Source organism: Hermetia illucens, chromosome 4 (assembly GCF_905115235.1).
Source record: "Hermetia illucens chromosome 4, iHerIll2.2.curated.20191125, whole genome shotgun sequence".
NCBI lineage: Eukaryota > Metazoa > Arthropoda > Insecta > Diptera > Stratiomyidae > Hermetia > Hermetia illucens.
The window spans coordinates 41,740,571-41,755,457 of record NC_051852.1 but is presented as its reverse complement, the minus strand read 5'-3'; the positions used below and the strand labels follow the sequence as shown (position 1 = coordinate 41,755,457).

The following is a 14,887-nucleotide window of genomic DNA, read 5'->3' as shown; positions in this document are numbered from 1 at the left end:
AAGGCGGGGAGTGCTGGTCGAACTATCGAAAAAAGAAAACGATCACGATGACTTACAAAACAAGATCAGGTCATCACTCAATAAGCAGAGTTCTTGACAAGGTCACCATCGAGGAGAAAATTTGCGCAACGCTAAAAAATAAAAAATATGTAGGAAATGGATATCAGGGGCCTAAGGACGTAGAACGTAGACAACACCGCCAACTATGTCTGTGGCATCAGCTACAAAATCACTGTTTGAGAATAAAGTCCGCGTTGGATGGATCGTGTGCAGGTTACCCGAGCTAATTCCACTAAAAATTTGCTTCAAATATCTCGGAATCAGGCATATGATGGAAAATTACACCAGTAATAGTACAGATAGATCCAAACTGTGTTGAGGATGTGGTGAAAGTCATTTAGCAAAGGATTACACTAAGAACCCTCAATGTCTTTTATGTAGAAAAACTAAACCATATAACGGATAATACCAATTGTGCAGCCTACAGGATCGCTTGAAGTACCCTAAATAAATGAGATCACCCAAGTGAAAAGGGGAGGAATTCTACTCGAGGTTTTCTCCTTCCTACATACCACCCTGGCTAACATTGCAAACGTAAGCACATCTAGGCTTGGAGAAATAGGCTTCGTCATGGATATTACTTTCGTAACTGACTCACTGTCAAGGTCCACACTGGCATGTTAGCGGAGAATATACGCATAGCGACCGCTAGGCAAAATATATTACAATCAGTAAAGGACACAGAACAATAAATCATCACCAGAAAAGACCAGAAACAGCGATCAAGACCACTTGTTGAGGATTGATTTTTGAAGGTGTTGCGCTGGAACTCCAAGTTTACTGGAACGAATGTAGAAAAAGAATCGCCGCTGCCCCAGCAGATATATCTAGCATGTTATGCTTCCATGCCAACCTTACCTATTGGCAGATCGATGAAATAGCGAAATTTCATACAAAATGCCTGAAAGACAGAAGGCGAGATGAACTTCGAGTATAAATATGAAATGATAAAGTTGGTAGCGTGTTGCTCCCCCACCTAATGTTTCTAGTGAGCGTATCCAGTACAGTCTTCCTAGGATTTGCGAAGAGTCTGTTACAGAGGCACAAACGAAGTATAATCTGCAGAGTTGCATTCAAATAGTCACATACTTCACGATAATTATTAAATAACGATTATCGTCCGGAAATGCATATGCAAAGGCCTCGGTATCCTGCAGGAAACATAATAAGAAGTCTATTAGTTGGAGCCATCACAAATGGGAGAGAACGCCTCCCTGTGGGCAGCTCCTAAGACATTTTACGTCAGTAGACCGACCATTATGTGGGCCTTTCTCTACTCTGGCAGAACTCAACTGATTAGCACCGAATCGATTCCATGCTGCGTTGCCGCAAACGGGGCATAGCTGTTCATGAATATGTAGAGAGCACATATTCCCTCTATTACTAGAGGAGGAATCACGTTATCTGGGTCCGCAGATTCATATCTATGAGACAAGTTGAAAGCCCATTTCACTCACTCAAGTGACACTATTTTTCATTTAATATCCCGACTGAGACTGTATGTAGTTTTCCCCCTGAGTTGCGATTTTGGATATACCTGTGAAAAAGCATTTCAATCAGTTGATTTACCGCTTCTTCATTGTTTTCTTTACACCTCTCCACACTTTTTGTGAAAAGAGAGTCAGCTCCAACTTTGAAAAGGGTCAGCTTCCTTCTTGAGAATTTTACCCTTCTTGGATGTATTGATTTGAGAGTTCTCTTTGGAAGGCTCTCTGATATTAGTTGCGATCATTTCAGTTCTTTTCCCACCTTTCGGGAATGGAGTTCGTTTGATTTTCGGAATCGACTAGACATGGATCCAAACTCAGTACGAAATAAATGCCCCTGCTTTCGCTTATACGCAGTCATGTTAAGGTCTACGATTTAGATAAAAATGCGGTGGGCTGTACTTAACAAGGCTTGTAACGTGACGATAACAAACCCGTAGCCTACGGTCCTTTTGAGTCTGCACCGAAGGTAAGGAAAGTTTCCGACCTATTGATTCTCTCTTCTACACTGGTACCCACCAAAATCTGTGATATTGAAGTTATTTTGGATACTAAGTTAGTCTAGAGCCCCAGCGCCATTACAGTTCTCAACTAAAATCCTAAAGAAGCATTTATTGAACGAACTACAAAGCCAACTGTTTGTGAAAAAAGAACGAAAAAGTTGATCGACGGTTTCGTCCAGGGTAGGGGCAACTCATCAAACGCTGCCTCACCTCTGCCCTGGGAGCAGCGTGACCGAAAGTAACGACAGATTGTAATCGATCCACTTAAATATAATCGCAAACACGTAATGGGTACGAATTATCATCATCTTCAACGGCGCAACAACCGGTGTCCGGTTGCCTTAATAAGGAACTCCAGACATCCCGGTGTTGGGCCGAGGTCTATCAATTCGATATTCCTAAAAGTTGTCTGGCGTCCTGACCTACGCCATCGCTCCATCTCAGGCAGAGTCTGCCTCGTCTTCTATTTCTACCATAGATATTGCCCTTATAGACTTTCGGGGCTGGATCATTCGCATCCATACGGATTAAGTGACCCGCCCACCGTAATCTATTGAGCCGGATTTTATCCACAACCGGACGGTCATGGTATCGCTCTTAGATTTCGTCATTGTGTAGGCTACGGAATCGTCCATCCTCATGTAGGGGGCCACAAATTCTTCGGAGGATTCTTCTCTCGAACGCGGCCAATTGTTCGCAATTCTTCTTGCTAAGAAGACAAGTTTCCGAGGAATACATGAGGACTGGCAAGATCATAGTCTTGTACAGTAAGAGCTTTGACCCTATGGTGAGACGTTTCGAGTGGAACAGTCTTTGTAAGCTGAAATAGGCTCTGTTGGCTGACAACAACCGTGCGCGGATTTCATCATCATAGCTGTTCATCATCATTGTCAACGGTCTCAAAGTTGTATTCTCCTATCCTTATTCTTCTTCGTGTTTGACCAGTGCGGTTTGATATTGTTGGTTGATTCGTCTTCGGTGCTGACGTCGCCACCATATATTTTGTCTTGCCCTCATTGATGTGCAGCCCAAGATCTCGCGCCGCCTGCTCGATCTGGATGAAGGCAGTTTTTACGTCTCGGGTGGTTCTTCCCAGGATGTCAATATCGTCAACATAGGCCAGTAGTTGGGTGGACTTAAAGAGGATCGTACCTCTTGCATTTACCTCAGCATCACGGATCACTTTCTCGAGGGCCAGGTTAAAGAGGACTCATGATAGGGCATCCCCTTGTCGTAGACCGTTGTTAATGTCGAATGGTCTTGAGAGTGATCCTGCTGCTTTTATCTGGCCTCGCACATTGGTCAGGGTCAGCCTAGCCAGTCTTATCAATTTCGTCGGGAGACCGAATTCTCTCATGGCCGTATGAATTATATTCAAGTGAAATCCGTCATAAGTCCAGACCTAAACGAGGCCGAAGTAAAGTTTTTGTTGAGAAAGCTGGGAGTCCTGAGGCCGCACCCACTTGGTGACGGACCGGACCACTTGAGAAGTAACTTACTCCCTCTTTTGTAGTCCACGGGCTCCTCTTTTTTGAGTTAAACACTCAAGTTTTCAATAAAACGACAAACGGCAGATGGAGGAGTCCGTGGACTATAAAAGAGGGAGTAACTTGCTTCCCAAGTGGTCCGGTCCATCACCAACTGGGTGTGGACTTCCAGCATCCTCAACAACAACTGCTTGTGCTTTCGTCGAGAAAGTTTGAAAAGTAAAGAAGTAGAGAATAACGCCTTCCGATGACGCAATTTTTGCGGCTAAGAAGGGTTTCCTTCTGACTTGTTCGCACCGCTTACTATAGTTACCAGATGGATTCTTGTCGTCATACAAGACCCATGTATTGGTTTCGATAGTTCTGACTGCAAAGAAAGACTTAGCCTTTGCCAACCGAGCCAAGTAAGGAGTGGTGATAGAAGAGTGTTCGGCTGGAAAATTGGGATCTAGAATGGGGGTAGGTAGGTAGGTATCAGTGGCCGCTCCGAGAAGCCCAATTAGCGCTTTTGTGCGCCGTTTTGATGCCACAAACTCCTAAAACCGTGACTGTTGTTTTAGGAACAGGGAAGCGGAGTCCAGCTGGCTCGGATCTTCAGAGCCAGTCCGTAGCATTCACGAAGGAAAGCAGCTCTCCGACCCTGTAACTAGAAATCTCACTGAGGTCCCGAAAGAATTGTTTACCCAGTGTCCGCAGCCTGACTCGAGCCAGAGCCTTAGAGAAGTTGTGTCATAGTATCGCAAAAAATCGCCAAAAGTGAAGTGTAAATAGTCGCGCTAGTCAGGTAAGCAGCTGCTGCTAATATTTATGACTTCGCTACCGCTGATTGCATAACGAAAAAACTTGCTGGTGGTCACGCTATTATATCAGGGATTTGAGGATCCAAGCGGAATTCGCCAGGGTTGTATCTTGTCACCGATATTTTTTTTCATGTTACTAGTGATGTTTTTCATGGTACCTTGTCCGGGGGATGCTTCCATAAGAGATCAATAAAAGCAAGGTTCTCAGTCTGACTGATCATCCCATTCTTCCTATTTGCTTTCGTGGGCAGAATAATGACAGCGCTGTTCAATTTGTATTTCCTCGGGAGATGGAACCGATATTACCCGTTCAGTTCATACCTCTCAGGAGAATTCCTGAGAAATGTGTTCTCAGCCTGGCTAATTGGGGTTGGTCTCAAAATGAGAGTCTCATAGGGGTTGCTAGTTACGTCCAAGCGGATAACAGACCTTAAGCAAACGGTCAACCACTGCACGTAGGAATGGTTGCCACGCTCAACTCCATTCAGTTGTTAGTGGCAACCATATATTCATCTAAACCCACAGTTAGCTTTGCTCTTATCGGAGTTTAGCAATATGTCGTCGGCAGATATAATAATGAGGAAATTAGTGATATTGTCTTAAGATGGGTGTTATATAAATTTTGTGGAAGCTGCAAGGAAGGTTAATTGAAGAGCTTTTATTTATCTCAACAAACAGAAGAGCTAAATCGCAAATACACTTTTTATCTTGCAGCACACTTGGAAAATGAGGACTCTATCAGCTAAAAGTTTATTGCGGCCTTCACAGAAGATTTACATAAGTTTTACAACTCACCCTCCAAAATAGTAGGCATCCCCCAGAATAATAATATGAAATTCGAACCAGTAATCCTTCTCACTATGCTACTTGGACCAAATCGACTCTAATTAACCCTTTATGTAAACAATCTATTTTCGGAGGAGCTAAAATTATACTCAACTTTTCAATTAACGCAATAATGGAAAGTTTTCTATCATCATTGCAAACCCACACATACAACAGCCACATATACTCCTTGAAGCCTTCCGGAAAAACATTTAAGCAAGCTGTTACCACCATTTTAATCTATTAAAATGGTTTTCCACGTCAGAGAAATTAATCCGACCAATAACTGACACTATAATCCTCAATCGCTCCTTTTGTGCTGCTGCCAGACATCTCATTGGGAAGTGGCTTGGGCACTTTTCCAAAGAAAATTTCACTCGTATTATGATAATGCGATTTTCTATTAATTTCAAAGCAAAAATAAACTCTTAAAATGTTCATAATGTTCCAATGGGGGCAAGCCATGGCTATTTCTGGCGGTTTCCCATCGGAGATTAGCTGAATGTGATGGCCTGGAGGGAAGGTAGGCTTAGGAATTTGGGGTTTGCCTAAATCGGGTTGTCAGTTCCGCATTCTTCTGAAGGGTAGTCGAATGAAATTACTTACAGAGTATATTCAAGGATAATAAGACCAGTAACGTCGTGGACAATTTCAATCTAAGCTAAGCCATTAGCCATTAGCAACCCATTCATGCGGATAGAATGCCAAACCTCGCAAATCAGCTGTTATCGCTTAGCCATTATACAAAAGCCATTTAATCGTCATTCTCGGCATTCCCCCAATAAAACCCTTTAACACGCAATTAACCTCTCCCGGCCGAGATCAATTTCAATCTTTAAATCAGCAAGGACTAGTGTCGAATGTCTCTAATGGCAATTGGGGGCTATTTCACTCTACATTTCTAGCTCGGGGCCCATCTGCAAGATTTAATAGCCAAAGGCTCAGCTTAAGAGGCAACATACAATTAGAAATAGAACCTGGAACCGTGGAAAGGGATTCACTCTTCCGTACTAGAATTATCTAACATGAAAATGGATGTGCAGATAAGCGGAAAGGATTGTTATGAATCGAATTTAATTGTTCCAAGTTCCAAGGAGAGAATAGGGGCGGAAAAAATCCGTATTCAGAAGCAGAACTTATAGTTTTCTTAATCGATTTTTAGGGAGGGGTCCTGGTAGAATATGTTGGATACGTTGCCTAGATGGGAACTAAATGTACCTTCCTAACTTCCGCAGATTTCAGACAAATGATTTTGGACTGAAATAGGTTGGGATAAGAAATAAAGACGAAGGTGTGCACATTATTGAAAAATTGGAGTCAAGGTTAGTCGCTTACCTGCCGCTATCTCCGGACACGTTGTCGAGTTTGTCACCGTGCAATTTGTCTGAAAATCAAAATCCGTAGTATTTCCAAATCCTGGAGTTGTTCCCGTCGCTGCACCGCTTCCCGCCGTCGCAATACCTGTTCCATTGTAATTATAAAAATACTCTCCGAAATCCTCCAACAATAGCATGAAATTGTTCCCGCCGCCAGCACCTTCATATCCATTTTGTTGCCGTCTACTAACCGTCAATTCATCCCCACTTCGATTGAATGGTATTCCACCGAGACCCCCACTCACGCCACCTGCGTCATTGTAATCTCCAAAATCCAGACCTCCGCTACTCAGGGCCTCGGCACTGGCTAGTGCTCCGAAATTTCCGTTCACGTAGCCATTGTAGAGGAGATTGGAAAAGGTGTGATTTGTGGTGTCGTTTGTAATGAAGCTGGTGTCATCGTAGAGTTTGAAGAAATCTGTGGAGTTCCAAGTGGCGTTCTCGAGGGTAGTCATGGTTGTAAATGTTTCTCCTGATCGTTGCTTTTAATGTAAGTGGTTTCTACTTTGTGGTGTGGCGACGTGGAACTGGATGTTACAGTCCCACTCGCCTGCAGATTTATTCAGTATCCGAGGCTATGATTGGATCACAATATTTTTGATTGTTGCAGTAGATTTCGATACGCCATATTAGTTACGTAGTTTGGAGATGAATTTAGGAGCTATAATACCTTGAAGTGAATAAGCAATGGAAGAGGAGAATGGCTGCACTTTTATACGTTCACCTGTAAAAAATTAAAGAAAAGAAGGTTATTGCCGACCTTGAATAGAAGTGTATGATTTCGAAATAATTGGAAGTTTAAGGCATTTTTGTTAGAAAGCTACTTTAACTAAAATTCTTCATCATTATTAACGACGCAACAACCGGTATCCAGTCTAGGCCTGCCTTAATAAGGAAATCCAGACATCCCGGTTTTGCGTCGAGGTCCACCAATTCGATATCCCTAAAAGCTGTCTGGCGTCCTGACCTACGCCAACGCTCTATCTCAGGCAGAGTCTGCCTCGTCTTCTTTTTCTATCATAGATATTGCCATTATAGACTTTCCGGGCTGGATTATCCTCATCCATACGGATTTAGTGACCCGCCCACCGTAACCTATTGAGTCAGATTTTATCCACAACTTGACGGTCATGGTATCGCTCATAGATTTCGTCGTTACGTAAGCTACGGAATCGTCCATCCTCATGTAGGGGGCCAAAAAATTCTTAGTTAGCACGAAATAACTGCAGCGCTGGTACATAGTTCGACCTTCATAGCCTTTTCCTAAAGTTAGAAAACTAAGAAGACAGGGCTAGTTTGGCAAGTTGTTTAGCAGAACATGAAGGAGAATCAACCGATAACCTGGGACAGCAAAGTAAGCCACGCTTCTTTAAGCACTTTTCCCATGTCCATCTACTCTCCAAAAGGGCACTTGAGTTAGAGGTAACTATTTATTTATTTATTTATTTATTTATGGCAACTATGGCATTGCTGGACCTTGAATATGTTTTGGGATCTGAATTTCCATCAAGAGTTTTGAGTACTTTGCTTCCTTTTCTGCATTCAATAGGGGTGGATATTGTTGATATTGTGTTGAAACTTATCCGACAATTCAAAGATTTTCTGGAGTTAACACTCTTAATATTTCTGATATATGACTCAGTTTCCTACAAGCCAACTTGGCCATTAATATATTTTCTAATTGGGTTGAAAACCCGGGATTTTTAGTGCTAATCTCCAAATGATATTATGTTCTACATTCTCCAAGTCCAGACCCATTTGGCCAAGCTCGGTGACTCTCTAAGGGAGCTATCAGATGATATCAACATAGTCGATATATTGGAGGATAGATGACACCGTGCGAACCGCTCCATCTCCTCCAGTCACCGTGGCAGGAAGAAACAGCATCGGTGACCAGACGCAACCCTGGAGGACTCCATTTTGGACTACAAACTCCTCTCGAAATCAATGAAAAGCAGGCGGACCACCATCATCATCATCGGTATGAACGTAAGCGGCAAATAAATAAACTTTTAGAAGACGATATAATTGAGTCGAGCGATAGTCCATACAACCCCCCCCCCAATCCTGGTACCGAAAAAGTAGTTGAAAGGTGGGGAAGGAACTTTTCGGCTATGTGTTTTTCAACCTTTGTCCCGTTCACAAGCTGGCCCGAGTGAATTCTCCTCAGCGTCACCATACCATCGAATATGCCTCTCCCACAATTTTTCCACAATGAGTGCAACTCCATATCGCCCACAGATGTCCTCACTTTGGATATGATCGAAACGTGTCACGCCACTAATTTAACGCAACATCTTCGTCCCCATTGCCGCAAGACGCCGGTCATTGTCTTTTATAGTCGCCCAAACCCAGAACCATGGCGGTAAATACGAAAGTGGTACCTATGACGTACCCGTTGCCGTGGATTGATGATATCTTGGATAAGCTTGGGAATTCAAGACATTTCCCTTTACTTGATTTGACCCAAGGGTATTATCAGGTGCTTATCAATCCGATGCATATGAGCTAAACAGCATTCAGTTTTTTTATACCAGCACCTGCAGTTTAAGAAATTACCTTTTACCGCTCCTCCATTTTTCAGTCTTAGCTAAGATTTTGTAAGGCTTGCAGGATATAAAATACTTTGCATATTGTACTTAGATGATATCATTGTATTTGTCAAAAATCTGGATGACCACAATCGAAAGTTGAACGAGATGTTTCAACGATTCCGTTACGCCAATTCGAGGTTGCGACCGTCCAATTTCTAGCGAAAGGAGCTGACTTACTTGGGACACGTTTGTTCAGAAGCTGGAATTATAGCCGATACCAAACTAATAGAAAAAACCGGCGATTTCCCCCGCCCGAAAATTCCAAGCAGCTAAAATCGTTTCTCGGATTGCCCAATTACTGTGAAAGGTTTGTACCTTGTTTTGTGAATATTGCGGCTCTTATTAATCGATTGGTGAGACAAGAAGTGAAATCTGAATGGAACAAAGAGTACGGGAATGCTTTTGGAAGGTTGAAGACAAAATTGGTATCGCTGCCCATTTTTGGGTATCCCCAATTCGATAAGGAGTTTACTTTAGTGACAAACGCTAGTAGTAAGGTCCTTGGTGACGTACTGGAGTAGGGGGAACGGCCTGTACATACGTGAGTCGGAAGCTAAACCAGGCGGAAAGGAATTTCCCCATTTTCGAACAAGTACTGTTGGCATTAACGTTAGCAACCAAAAATCGCCGTTGGTACCTCTTAGGAAAGCCATTTAAGTTTTCCACGGATCACAAGCCGTTGAAGGGAATGCCGAAGGCTTGGAACATAAGTCAGATGCTTCGCCTTCAGCAGAAGTTATCGGAATATAATTACGAATTAATATATAGGTATAGCCGGCCGATAGAGAATACGAATGCTTTGAGTAGAGCGATTCAGCTGAAAGATTTAGCAGTATCTAAATCTTATTGCTTAGTAGTAGCACGATCAAAGCGCCGGATAGAGGTGAATGATGCGAGTCACTGAAGGAAAGATGCCTGAAGATAGGAAGGAATTGACGCGGCATGAGGTGGAAGAGAAGCACGATGTACAAATAGTAAGGAGTTTGAAGGAAGTGTGGTTAGTTCTTAGAGACTATCATGACTCGCGATTCGGAGGCCACTTCGAAGCCAGCAAACCTTTCGTTAGAGTGAGAAGGTTTTTCGGGTGGAAGGAGGTGGAGAAGGAAGTCTAGGGATATATGGCCGGGTGTTTTAAGATGCCAGAAAAACAAGAACTATTGTAAAATAAGATTCTGATTGATTCAGCGTCGGACAGGCTATTCGATAAGATATACAACGATTTGGTAGAACCGTTGCCTGAGACACCGAAAGGCAAGTCTTTCCATGGTGGATGACTTGACGAGATTTATGTTTGATCAGAAAACTACCACAGTGGACAAAGTGCTTTTTAATTAAGTACTTAGTCATTTAGTTACAACGGGCAATTGTGGCAGATCAAGGAGCAATCTTCACAGTCTAGGGTTTTTCTGGCTATGCACCCGCTTCACAGCCCTGTCTGGGACAAGCGATACGGTATACACGCTAAAAAAAATCAAACTACAAAGAAAGCCTGAAAATGTCAGGAAACTGTAAATAATCTCTAGCAAATCTTACCCCACCCCGAAATAACATCGAAAAAACTCAATAGACCAGGCCTCTATTGTGAGCCATGAACCCAATCAACAGACCATAACTGGAATAGAGACGAGCCTGAAAAAGTCGCAACTTTTGTTGAAAAAAGTAAATAAATGCCTTGCAAAGCGATGCGAGTATTTATTAGTATCAATATTTGGCAACTATTTGTACCACATAATCATCAAGGAACATTCAGGTCCGTCTGTTTAAAAATTTGCCGGGTGTTTTCAACAACACGGGATACATTGTCCCTAAAGCGTTGTTGGCGCGTCATAAATAAAATATTGTACACTGTGTAGTCACTTCATCTCCGGAGTCGCTTCAAAAATTCATCTAATTCCCATGTCCTCTTCTTTCCTCTACAGTATGCTATAGTATTTTTCTGACTCCGCTCTGCCTTCATAGTTGGCAATAGTCAAACTTTTGCTTTGACAACTAATTCTTAATAAATACTGTCTCGCGGTTGATGACGAGCAACCAAGGGCGTAACCATAGTTTGGTAACAAGACTCCGATGCGTATTCGGTCGTGGATCCGCTGCCATCAGGAGAGCTATATTCCAGGAAATGGTAGATAGCCGCTCCAAGGAGCCCCAGCTCCTGCGATGGGGTCTTGTTATAGGCGGATGAAATCCTCCTTGGTTTGGAACAGGTGGTAAACCTTTGCCATCTGAAGTCAGCGGCTGCTAAGTAGTGCAACTAGATTACGACCCTTATAGACACAAGCGGCACCGCGACTCTGTCCACCGAGGGATTGCAAAAGAGCAGAACCCCACCTAACCAGTCCGTCACCCACGCATTTCCCTCTATGTTCCTATGATCGAGAACCCAAAGAAGTGTGTCACTCAGACCGTTCAGCGCGTAAATACATTGGCTCACTAACTTGAACAATGTCACCATTGAGTACAAAACCTTAATGGTCCCTTGACTGTCGGCCAAAATGGTTACAATATATATCCCAACTATCGACAGCCTTCCAGTAACGTGAATACTTCTAATTGGAATACACTAGTGAATCCTGGGAGAACGTACAACTGGGCTACACTGTAAATATCAGAGAAAACCTTGCAACACGTCGCTGGTTCTGCTTTCCGCTTTAAACCACTACGCCCGAAAGATTCTTAAAAAGCAGTTCATAGATCTCTTCAGGAACTAGCCTTATCTATGTCTCTACTTTAGAAGATTTAATCCTGCTTACAAACTCTTATCTCAAGGTGCTTTCTCGATTTTGGTTTATGACACGACGTTTTGCAAGCTTCATTTCATCTCGGTATGTACATGTGAATCTTCATACGCCGCTTTTTATATCAATAAGTATGGATCGGATATTCAGGAACTCCTGAGAAACATTTACCCATGCGAAACGAAGTAAATGAGGTATTCAGCAACTCCCGGCTTAATGAAATATATTTTCAAGCATTTCGTAAAATCGCAGATGCAGATAGCGTCATATTCATTGCTTCATTCATCTTTTCTAGCGCTCATGAAAGTAAAAAACAGGACGTAGGGGAGGTCCAGCTATGAAAGAGGAAGTACCAGTCTGATTACAAACCTGACATTTGTGTCAGTGAGCCTCCCGTTAAAAACCAGAGTGGAAAAAGACTTTCGAAGAGGTCCGATTTCCAAGAGACCCTTCGAACATCAAATTTTACTTTAGTTAACAATTATTTTCAATCTGGATGTACTTGCCTATATAGAGGCACCACGGAGATTCAAAAGACGATGATAAAGCAAAGAAAGAAGATAGCAGGTCAGAAAGAAATATTTCAACAGAGCACTTCAGATTTTTATCAGCCAATAAATAGTAGGTGGTAATCCCGTACATTGTTGAACTATCATCTGCAAAACTTTGACATGGTCAGTTACTTGATGAAAATGACTCCTACTAAACTTAGCGGCCTAAAAAAGACTCTTTTGACAGCAACATGAGACCCTCTTTACTGCACTTATCCTAATGACAACTTAATTAATACACAATCGGGCGGTGGAAGTTGGAAAAGTCTATAAATCTTTCACAGTGGTGCTCGGAAGTGGCGAGCATCTAGTGGACTTGAAGAACCTCCAAGTGGTAGCATCGGTAGACGCTGTATTCACCTTGACTTGATTTGCTGATCGTCATACGACAGGCAAATGCTCCATGGCCTGGGTAGGGCGATCAGACTCAAGTCTGCACAGGGACTCATACGAACCGGGAACCGGGATAGCCCTTTGAGTTCATATGTCTCAGGAGAACTTCTAGTATTTAAAATCATGTCATCACTTCCATTCTGGGTATCAACTAGTTGAAAGTAAGTAAAGCTCAGTTTTAAGCATAGAACATATTTGCAAGAAAGCGTCAACCACAAGTGTGGTCTTAGCAAAAATGACGCCGATTGTTATGATGTACTTCTTTCATAAATTGGTTAAAGTTAGGATGGTAAATTCAACCATGTTGTATGCGGTCATAGTTTGGGGATCAGCGCTGCACATCTTATCTAGCGCACATAAACTGAATGCAGTCTACAGAGATAAAAGCAGAACAGTCCTGCAAGCAGGCATGTTCTACTTTCCTTTGTTGTAATTGAAAAAGGTCATAAGGGGGAGATCTATAAGTAGATGGCAATAACGATGGAATCACTCAAGGTTCATCGCTGCCATCGGGGTGATCAATTAAAATCTTACCCAGTTTCTCATCGGCTATACCGGTGCAGGTTTAAATTGAGGTCATCACTTGATTGCTGAACTACGACGGAGTCCCAAACATATATTCTTCTAATTTCCGAGGTTCATAGAAGAAAAGAGGAAAATTTTATTCGAAGAATGATAGCATGCCAAGAGAGCTGGGATGCGATCAACTCCATGATTGCAATAATCCAAAATGAATTACGGAAAGCGGAAGGCGCGGTCGCGAATTCCACCGTTAGAGGAAAGGAGACATAGCTAAATTAAGCTAACACCACCTCGTGGTGCAATACCCAATGATGATTCCCTGGGGCAAAGGGGATGTGAAGTGGTTTTAGTGGGTAAAAATCCCACACTGGCGGGTCCAGATCAGTACCTTTTGAAGATTTTCATCTCCTTGAAAAAGAGGGCAGACAGACGGACGATTTTAATGAAGTTTTGCTTTACAAAAGCCTTAAATTGTGACATATTTTGCTATGGATGCTGTACCTATAATGCGAAAAGGGCAGAATTTCAGGGCTAGTTTAATTAAGAAAAATGTTCGGTGCGTTTCGAAGGTCGTCCCTTCGTCCCTCCTGATGCACATCATCCTACTATTGAATTCAATGGGCAAATTACTGTCGCAACTTTGTGTGCAAGCCTGCTAAGTTCAATTTTCGAAAAGCCAATTGTGAAGAGCTAAATTCAAACCTGGCTGCTATCAACTGGGATCTCTCCCTTACTCCCTTAACGTTAGACCAAGGCATCGACTACTTTTATACCATTCGTTCCAACCTACTTCCTTATAGCTTATCTTTCATGCGTAGTCAAGTCAACCGGAAGCCACACTAACCTCACTCTTTTCAAAGTTCCTTGAACTTCAGTGAAGTCGCTGATGACTAAGTCCAGAAAGGAGTATCTCGTCAGTGCCGAGACGCATTGGAATGCGGGAATTTCAAGCCATTCTAATCTCACATCTGCAACACCACCAACTCCGCCCGCCTTCCTCCTGTTATCGTAAGGTTTGCAGGCTTTTTTGCTGACTCGCCCCAACTCCCGTATGACTTACATTTTTAGTACTTTTTCTCGGAGTACAACTGTTTTACTCCTCACTTCTCCCTCTGGGTGCTGTCCGCAACATTCCTCTTTACCCCTTCATAAGTCCAATACTTCATTGGCAATCTTGACGGCAATGTCAGTCCTGGTCTTGACAGTCTTCCCAATCTCTTCTTACCAAGAACCAAACGACCTCCTCAAGAGGATTTGGCGATAAAAACCTCATTTGTAACTTTATCCCCTTTGCGATTAATGGTAATTTGATATTCGTTGAAAGATTCACCTTCTCTTTTAAGCGACTTTTTTCAAGCCGATTTAATTCATAAGCATCTCACTTTTTGGTATGTACAAAGATATATAACTCTGAACCAGAATAACGATTTGACAAATACTTGCCTATAATGAAGCTACCTCTTCAATTCTAAACTGAAATCTAACAAGCTTAAATATTTTCCAAATAAATTCGTCACTACTTTTAAGTTTTAATTCACATTCAGCAAATCAAGA

The 14,887-nt window shown here is 42.5% G+C and overlaps 1 protein-coding gene across 1 annotated transcript in view; it reads right to left on the bottom strand.

Annotated features, from left to right (window-relative positions):
• Positions 1–14,887, bottom strand: part of LOC119654976 (dopamine D2-like receptor) — a 571,742-nt gene that overhangs the window by 411,533 nt on the left and 145,322 nt on the right. The window contains exon 2 of the mRNA XM_038060636.1: positions 6,498–7,262. Within this exon, the coding sequence (XP_037916564.1) occupies positions 6,498–6,993 (496 nt within the window). The 5' untranslated portion in view covers positions 6,994–7,262. The remainder of the gene's footprint in view (positions 1–6,497; positions 7,263–14,887) is intronic.